This window comes from Ursus maritimus, unplaced genomic scaffold (genome assembly GCF_017311325.1).
Source record: "Ursus maritimus isolate PB19 unplaced genomic scaffold, ASM1731132v1 scaffold_2, whole genome shotgun sequence".
Lineage (NCBI taxonomy): Eukaryota > Metazoa > Chordata > Mammalia > Carnivora > Ursidae > Ursus > Ursus maritimus.
Window position 1 is genome coordinate 87789816 of NW_024424452.1, and position 9866 is coordinate 87799681.

Here is a 9866-nt window from a genome sequence, read left to right on the forward strand (position 1 = left end):
GCCAACTCACAGGCCGCATAGAGGAGTGCACGACACACGGGGTCACGTACCGTAGACACACACTGAACTGAGCACAAGTGGAGAGGTGCAGAGGATAGTGTCCACAAACCATGTGCACGGAACACACGCACACACCACGGCACACACTGACATGCACGCCCAGCGCCACTGTGTCCGTGGTGAGAATGAAGACACGGTGTCCCCACGCACACACAGAACCGCTCACAAACACGCAGACCGGTACACACATACAGGTGGCTGCTGCGTGGCTCCCACATCGACATGTGGTGTCTTCTCCTTCTGTCTCTTCTGGGAAAGAAAAACGAACAGGTTCAGTTCACCCCAACCTCTCAGAACCACAAGCCCCACAGCCACCAGCCAGTTTCCAGGGAGAGGTGCAGAGTCCTCTAGGTGCCCACACGTTCTCCACATGCCTGCTGCCCTCTGGAGGCTCCCAACCTCCGACTTGCCCAGGGAGTGACCTCTGATCCCTTACTATGTGCAAACACATGGGTCCGGTGTTGGAAGCGCACATGCAGACATACAAGAGGTCTCATCTCATAGAGTGTAGAGCTTTGGATGCTCACTCATCATGCCCCACCAGCGCTCACACTTGCCTCTAAGTGACCTTCAGAGATCTATTCTGGAAACCCTACAAACTTGGATGGGAGCTGTACTTCCCCGATCATGTCTGGGATATTCACATGGGTGTGACTCCCCAACTCATCACTCCAGTCACTGAAACACGTGCAGGAACAAACGGTTCGCCATGCACACCATCAAAGCCACAAAGTAGCCCACGGCCAGAGGCAGGGTCGCCACGCCGTGAGCTATCCATGTACTTTAGGGTACGTGCGATGCCCCTGCAACTCTGCAACACAGTGACCCTGGCCAGAGGCCTTCCAGGTTCCGTCTGTTCAGCCAGGTAAAGCACAGTGTTAGCCTTCTCAGCCATGAGCAGGGAAAAGAAAAAAAATCTTTCTACAGACACACACATGCTGTGTCCTTTCGTTTACAAGGTCAAGAGAAGGTCAGACTGGCAGGGTGTGGGCATCACCCACAAAGGCAAATGGGAGTCCTAAGAATGAAGCTCTCAGTGCAAGGTCAATGCTCAGGGAGAGGACAACATACATGGGACACCTGTGGAGCGAGCTTGCCCTAAGTCCTGGGCTGTAAGACCCAGTTTGGCCTACTGGGCCCTGCCTAGATCTGGGAGATGCTTAGCAACTGCTGCTCCCTCCCTGACCACCGGAGAACATGCTAGGCCAAGTAGCACTGCTCAACGGCCATGTCCCACATCCACAGAGAAGCCTGATACATGGGTGGGCTGAGGGAGGAGAGGCTGCTGGTGGGAGCCTCACTTGGCATCTGGAAGAGGCACAGTGTGTACAAGCATCCAGGGAGTGGGTGCAGACATCACTGTGGAGATGCCTGTGAGCTCCCCAACAGTATGCACCCCTCAGCACAGGCAGCTGTAATGCGATGAGGCACCCGTGGGGTGCTGCGCCAAGCAGCATGGGTAGCACATAGAAACAGAAGGAAATGCTCTAGCCAGGCAGCATGCACACCCACCAGGGAAAGCAGATGCTGCCATCTATTTGCAAATTCTCAAATACTCAGATATCAGCTCTCTAGAAGCACATGTGTAAAAGTTTAAGTACATGGAGAAGTTCTCTTTCTCGTGAATGCACACATGTGCGCACGCACACACACACATACACACACACACACACACACACACACACACACACAGGCCAGGCAAAGAGAGACCCAACTTTTAATTCCCATACAAATCAGATACACGCTTCAAACTCCACTTTTCCACTCAACACATACACATATCCAAATTCACAGCCCATCATTAATACACCTTCACTCCTAAAATCACACAGAGAAGCATCGACCTCTCTCCAACTCATGCATATGTGACCTCACATACACCTGACATTATCCCTGTGGATCAGGAAGGGCTACAGCATTCTTCCCATTTCAAAGATGAGGCAACAGAGGTTCTAGGATCCTAAGTGGTTCTCTCTCCAAGGACACTGAGCATGGGAGTGACAGAACCAGCCCTCAGACCTTCTGATTTGTAACAACGCTCTTTTCAGGTTTCTCTATGGACATCCACCTCCTCGGCTGTCTGGCAGTCCAGAAATCAGCAGTCTTGCCTGCACTCCGGAGCAGCACACACCCACCCTGACATTGCTCCTGCCAGCAGCACCCACCCTGCAACGGGAGCTGGATCTCTGCTCATCTTGGATGGTTGTAGCACCTTCTTCCACCTTACCGTGCCCAGACACGCACACAGCTCACTGCCTACAGCCCTATGCCTACCCGCAATTCATTCATTCTTTCATTCCACAAATAGTGAGTTTCTACTCTGGGCCAAGCATCTTCCCAACTCACGTCTCCAAACCCACTCTTCCCTGGGCTTCCTCATCTCAGTAAATAGAACCACCCACTCCTAAGTGACAGCCAGCCCTCCCCATCAGCATGTTTGCATACCTGTGTGTATGTATTTTTAACCCAAACTCATGAGTGCAGGGAAGGTGGGGAAGGAACCACTCAAGGCCCAGAGATTATTCCAGAGAGGAAGGAGTTGCTCTGCCTTTCTCCATCAATCTTTAACAAAGTTTGAGGGCTGTTTTTTTCTCACTCACAGAGAAGGAGCTCAGAGGCCAGGCCTCCAGTTTTGAAAGGTGAGGGCAAGATGATGACCGTCCAGAGGAAGAAGGGCCCCACATATAACTCTAGAATGACTCCAAGAGCAAGGCAGAGGACATTCAGAGCCCTTCCCATGAGCACTTGGCAAAGAAAGGCTCCTCCCTGACCAGCTGCAAGTGGTGGATGACAGGGCCTGGTGTCGGGATAGAGTTGTACCTCCCCAGGGTCTCAAATCCTCCCCATCAATCCCAGGGCCACCCATGAGACCTCACGGAGGCTCAGAAGCCACCAAAGGGATTCTCAGCTCCTTCTCCAACACCTTCCTCCAGCTCCACATAGGGCCCATGCTTTGCTAGTTCTACCAGCAACCACAGGTCCGGAAAGATCCTTAAAGTCTATACCCGATGCTCCACTCTCTCACCTGCCATTCTCTCCCCAATCCACTCTAACTGAATTTTGTTCCCACTGGGCCACTGAAACTGAAGGTTGCTAATAATGTTCATTTTGCCAAACCCAATTGTCCCTTCTCTGTCCTCCAGCTTACGTGATCTTTCAATAGTATTTAGCTGCACTATCCACTCGCTCCTTCCTAAAGAGTTTTCTTCTCTAGGTCTCCAGGATAGGACACTTCCATGTTCCTTCTTCCTACTCCCCATCTATCTCCTCTGCTGGACCTTGGGGCACAGGAGTGCTCTGGGCCTCTGTCCTGAACAACTCTGTGCCCACTACAACTCCGTGCCAGCTCGCCCGGGCAGATAGCTTAACACTGCCCAAATGCAAATGGCTCCCCCCAGATTTTTATTTCTAACCCTGACTTCTCTTCCAAGCTTCAGACTCATGTAATCAATGGCCTATTCAATATCTTCACTTGGATGTCCTCTAAGTATCTCAAATTTAATGTGTTCAAAATGAACCTTGGATTTCCACTATTCTCCAGACTATCAGTAAGTACTACCACCATCTACCTAGTTCCTTAGGCATCAAACCTTAAAACATAGGAAAAATATTTCTTTTTTTTCTTATCCCCACCCCCATCACATTTAATCCATCACCTCTTCCTATTGGTTCTCCCTCCAAAGCACAGACTGAATGGGATTACTTCTCATCTCCTCCATTGCTACCATGGTCTCAATTACCATTACCCGTCACCTACTTTATTCTTATAGCCTTTGTCTCCCTGCTTCCACCCTTAGCCCCTACAATTCATTCTTCATAGAGCACAGTGACCTTTTAAAAGTATATATCATGGGGGGTACCCAGGTGGCTCAGTTGGTTAAGCGTCTGCCTTTGGCTCAGGTCATGATCCTGGAGTCCTGGGATCAGGCCCCTCGTCGGGCTCCCTGCTCAGTGGGGATTCTGCTTCTCCCTCTCCTTCTGCCCCTCCCCCTGCTCATGCTCTCTTTCTCTCAAATAAGTAAATAAAATATATTTTTTTAAAGTGTAAATAATGTAGAATCCATCCTTCTGCCTTAGACCCTCCATGGTTGCAATTAGAATAAAAGCTAAAACCCTTCACGTGGGCCTCTAGGATCTCCCTGGCCATGTCTCCTTCTATTCCTCCTTGCTCCCTGCCCACCAGCCACACCGCACCTCGCTGGAGAACGCTCCTCCTTAGTAATTTCGCATGACCGCCTTCTCCACCTCTTCAAAGAATCCCTCCCAGGCTGCCTGTAGGTACTCTACCCAATTCTTACTCCTCTGCATTATTACCCTGTTCTATTTACCTTAGAGCAGTGATCACCACCTAAAATTATTCACATGTGTTCATTATCTCTCTCTCTCTCTCACTGAAATAAAAGCTCCATGAGAACAAGAGACCCTGTCTTGCTCACTGCTGTATTCTTAGGACATTTCCCAGCATGGAGTAGGCATCCTCTGATAATATACCATTTTTAGCTGATGAATTGGCTGTTAGCACAGGAGCCCAGGGGTCAGTGAAGTGGGGACAGCCAACTCACTCGATAGAAGGCATGTTGGGTGCAGACATCGGGCTGACCTCCTTGGCCTTCTGCAACGCATGTTTCTGGTTGAAAGCCTCCTCTTCTTCTTGCTCATCCTAGACACAAAGCAGAGATGGCTTTGCCTGGGATCCCCATGAAGGAGAATAGCTCCCTTGGCTCTCCCCACAAGTTCTGGAGACAGGTGAAATGAGGAAGGCAGGAAAAGGGGTTAAACAAGGCAGTAGGGGGGTGGGTTGGCTTGGAGACCTCAGGTGGCCAAATGGCAGGCGTGGAGACCTCAGGTGGCCAGATGCCAGGTGCCTTGGGAGACAGAAGCCTCCACAGCCCTGGCATGGCCAGTAATTCTGGTCTCCACCCTGCCCCACAGGCTTCCCCACAATTCCTCAGGAAAGCCATGGAATTCTACCCCACGCTCTACCCCTCAGTGGAGCCCGTGGCTGTGGAGGTCAGAAGCTGGAGCTGACAGCTCCCAGATGTTCTGCAGTGCCTGCAAGGGATGGAGCAGGGCCCTTCCAGGCAGACCTGCCCTAAAGTAAAATGCTGAGACTGTGCCTCTCTACTCATGCCCTTTCCCCTGCCCAGCTAAGTGGCCTCACCCCAGGTGATCAGGCAGGGACCTCATCCCCTCACCTACGTTCCTGGTGTAAGTGTCCCCTCTTTGTGATGACACTGGGGAAAGCCAGTTCAGATGAAATGTCTAGAACTACTAAGAACACACATCTTCTTAGCCTGCTCTGGTTTTCACATACATTATTTTACTTGATATCAACAATAATCCTGTGAGATATGCAAAGCAGATACACCATTCCCATGTTCTAGATGAAGTGCCCAACAGCACAAGAGAACCATCAGATCCGCAGAGAATGCTTACCTTGGTCAGCTCTTGGGCATTGGCCAGATTGTCCACAGCAATGGCCAAGAAAACATTCAGCAGTGTGTCTGGGGTGATGAGTTAAGGATGGGCAAGTCAGAAAACCAATAGGCTTCAGCAAGACTGAGAGGGTTTCTCAAGGTCTTTGCTGCCTGGGATCCAGCAGGAATAGAAGCCCTAGCACCAATTAAGCAGAGGTTATGCAGCCCTGTCTGAAGAAGAATATCTCTTCTTCCTTCCACATGGCTTCTCTTTGCCTAGGACACAGAGATAGCTGAATCCAACCACTCAGGGGCCAAGCTGGAGTAAAGGGGCCTTTAAAGACATATGGCCTCCACTCATAGCAATACTGAATAGCGAATCATGGAACAACATGACAGTAGGGAGCTCAATGCAGGAGCTTACCTCTCCTGTCTGGGAGGCTGGAATTGAAGCCCACCCAGACCAAGATCCTCCTCTGTTCTTAAAGGTGAAAAGAAATGCGATTCCACAGACCCATCATTGACTGCCTCTCAATAATGGAATGCTAACTTCTCTCATTCTTCTTATCCTAGAAGTCTTCCACATTTCATTTAACAAAAATGTCACAGAACACAAAAGATCATTATGGAACCCATTTCCATTCCAAGCTCTAACCTCTGAAGCCCCAATTTTCTAATAGTCTTTGAGGTCCAGGTGTTGTGGAATATAGAGCTGGTTTTAGCATCAAAGTCCAGGTCTGACTATCCTCAGAGTAAGAGGAAAATCACGGGGCCATTATGACAAACTGGCTTTCCATTTCTGTGACACAATGCATAACTTTCTGTTTATGTGTTTCTCATGTTTAGTTCATACTCTGTTCTGGCCCTTAGAAATTTTCAGGGCAGAGAAGTTAAAGGAGTATCTCGTCTTCGAGAGACTATGGGAAAAGCAAAAGTACAGCTACATCACACGGCTCTCCCTTCTTTCTCCACCAATGCCATTTCAGGGCAAGTCCCATCCCTCCAAAACATCTAGTGATTGTGTAGAACTTTGCAGTTCATAAGGTGCATCCAAATAAATGATCTCATTTACTATTCACAACGAAGGGATCGATGCTGTTATTCTCCTTACAGATGTGAAAACTAAAAGCTCAGACAGATTAAGGGACTTTCCCAAGGCCACACAGCTGATAAGCAGAATTACTAGTATTAAAACCTAAATCTTCCTAGTCTAGATCCTATGACCAGGTATGGGTTTGGGAATTAAATGGACCCAATTTCCAGTCTCCCCATACAATTTAATAATTGTTTGACTTCAAAAGTTATTTCTTTTAAGTCTTAGAAGGTAAGGATTAGATGAAATAATGCCTGTAAAACATTTAGTACAGGGTCTCATGAATAGCACAAATACAATAAATGTTAGCTTTGTTAAGTAGTACTAGCATTAATCATAATATTTCTGAGATCTTACTATGTGCAGGCCCTGTTCTATATAAACATGTAATTGATTTATTAATATTACAATGTGGCCACTATTTCAGCCTACAGTTATCATTGTCATCTCTTATTTTCCCCAGCTGATAGTATCTCCAACTATTCAATGTAAGAGCCTCACACATTATTATTTGTGTATGCTGAAGATTTGGATAATACTTTATCTCCTTGTTTATATTCGTCTTCTTTACCCAACTAGTATACATTTTCCTTAAGATCGGAATCCTTGTTTCTCTTCATATACCATGAAATATCCACCCCACTACTACCCTGACCACCCTCCCCAGAAAAAAAACCACCCACCTCTACCACCACCACCACCACCACCACCACCACCACCCTCCTCAAATGCTGGTCCAGGCAGGCAGGCAGCATGAAGAAGAGTATCTTAAAAAGGATACAGTTTCCAAACAAGGTGAGCACAATGAAATAGATAGCTGACCACATGCCTGAGCTCACCCCACCCTGGGAGCGGATCCCATTGTACATCACCTCATTCCAGTCCTCCCCTGTTAGGATCTATGCAAAGCAAACAACAGGCACGTCAGAGACTTGGGTTGGTTGAGAAGATGGGGCCAATGTAAAAAGGACAATTCTGGCCTGGGTGTTTTCTATCTACCCCTTTGCTTGGCCATTCTGCTGGGAGAAAAATAAAGTCACTTTAATAAATAATTCTAAACTTTCTTCTGATAAGGAAGATAATTTCAGGCATTAAAAATGGAAAGAGAGCATCACAAGGAAAGATTCTATTCTGAGTCTGACTACAGACTCCCTTCACTTCCAGCTTTGCCAGGCCTATGGGAATCACACAGATCAGGTGGTCTGGTCACTACCAGTGCATCCCAGGGGAGCCAATATACAGTTCTTGGGACAGCAGCATTATTAGGAAGAGCCTCATGGGCTCCAGTTCCAGAAACCTGGGTTCTGGTTTACCCTCAGATTGCAGCTGAACAGTTTTTTCTTTGGCTTTCAGCATTATTTATTTTTGAGTTTCCCTCCATGATTTAAAAACATATTTTTTGGGGGGGTGAGGTGGGTGGAAAAAATAATTCATTAAATGGACATATGGGTTAGAAGATGCTTCCAATTTCAGAAAACCATAAATGTGATATGACAGTTTTACTTCTTCCTTACCAATTAGGATGATTTTTATTTCTTTTTCTTGTCTGATTGCTGTGGCTAGGACTTCCAGCACTATGCAGAATAAAAGTGGTGCAAGTAGACATCCTTGTCTTGTTCCTAGTCTTAGAGAAAAAGCTTTCAGCTTTTTACCAGTGAGTATGATTTGGCTGTGGGTTTGTCATATATGGCCTTTATTATGTTGAGGTAGGTTCCTTCCATACTCACTTCATTGAGAGTTTTATCATGAATGAATGTTAAAATTTGTTAAATGCTTTCTGCATCTATTAAAATAATCATATGATTTTTATCCTTTATTTTGCTAATGTGGTAGATCACATTGATTGATTTGTGGATATTGAACCATCCTTGCATTCCTGGCATAAAGCCCACTTGATGGTGGTCATAAATATCGTAAGTTACTGAATGTCTTTGACTTAATATCTCTTACGAACTCACAAGAATAGGAAAAAGGCCAATAATGTAATCATAATAGAGCTCTTCCATTACTGGTAAGAATGTAGCTACAGAAATTCTAGGAATTATTGTGATGATAATTACTTAACAAGAGTCCCAGTTGCCTGGGATGAGCCTAGGGTGGAAAGGTAGGATTCTCCTAACATATCATTTTACGGTGTGAGTTCTAAAAGATCCTACAAAACATTTTTAACTGCCAGTGGGCCTCATACCTGGAATACAGTCATGATGGCTGCAGGGAAGGTGTCAAAGTTTGCTGAAGGAGTCCCATCATTAAAGTTAAACCTGAAAAGGAAGTTCAGAGAGAAGAATAAAATGAAAATCTCACATACCAAGGTTTCCCTTACTGCTTTATCACTTCTTTTACCCTTTCTCCATATCCTCCTCTTCCCTAATTTCTCCCCATTCCATGTAACTTATGAAGATGGTATTATTAGTGATTACTACTGATGGACTGTGGACTTTAAAGGGTGTGGATGATGAGACGGGGTTTGGGCTGATCTTTAGTTATAAGGCCCCATGCTGTACATTTTGGGGACAGCTCCAAAGAAAGGGGTCTCCAGACCCAGAACCCTGTACAGTGTGAAAAGATTAAAAGCAGACACATATGTTTTACACACATACACACACTCAGTGGTTGATGTGGGCCAAAGCAAACAGGATAATAGCATGGTGTCCAAATTAGAAACCCTGGCGCTCACAGGCTGAAGACTGTGTTTTGAGGCTCCTTTGGGTGGAATTCATTGGTGCTTACCTGCCTCCAAACAGCTGCATTCCGAGGAGAGCAAAGACAACGATGAAGAGGAAGAGGAGGAAGAGCAAACTGATGATAGACTTCATAGAACTCATCAAGGAGACCACCAGATTTCGCAGAGATGCCCAATACCTACAAAACCCAAACATTACAGCAGTGAACACTGAATGTAAAATTATCCCGAAATCCAGCTGGGCATCTGTCTGGTAGTCTATGAAATAGGCTGTATTTTTATACTTGTGCGAAGGAGAGATGTCAGCAACAATGAGGCTCCCCTTGGGAATGTGGCATGGATCTGGCATCATAGGTATTTTTCTGGTTTGATTTTTGGAGAAGGAGGAGCTGAAGAATGGAGTAAGGGACGTGGTAGGGAAGGGGAACATGTGGCAAAGGAGAACAGGGGATGGAAAGAAATATAAGGCAGAGAGAAGCTTCTACTCTCACAGGTGGTTGGGAAGAGTCCAGATTCTGATCACTTACTTGGTTATTTTAAATATTCTTAGAAGCCGGAGAGCTCTCAAGACACTGATTCCAAAAGATGTACCAGGTCTGAAGATTGCCCAGAC

At 46.6% G+C, this 9866-nt stretch overlaps 1 protein-coding gene across 1 annotated transcript in view; it reads right to left on the reverse strand.

The window, feature by feature from the left end:
* LOC103672437 (voltage-dependent R-type calcium channel subunit alpha-1E) overlaps window positions 1-7926 on the reverse strand; it is an 80183-nt gene extending 72257 nt beyond the window's left edge. Inside the window, exons 1-5 of the mRNA XM_040634502.1 lie at window positions 7903-7926; window positions 7352-7469; window positions 5497-5564; window positions 4623-4720; window positions 253-309 (exon numbers count right to left, since the gene is read on the reverse strand). Coding sequence (XP_040490436.1) covers window positions 253-309; window positions 4623-4720; window positions 5497-5564; window positions 7352-7469; window positions 7903-7926 — 365 coding nt within the window. The remainder of the gene's footprint in view (window positions 1-252; window positions 310-4622; window positions 4721-5496; window positions 5565-7351; window positions 7470-7902) is intronic.
* Between the last annotated feature and the right edge of the window lie 1940 nt (window positions 7927-9866).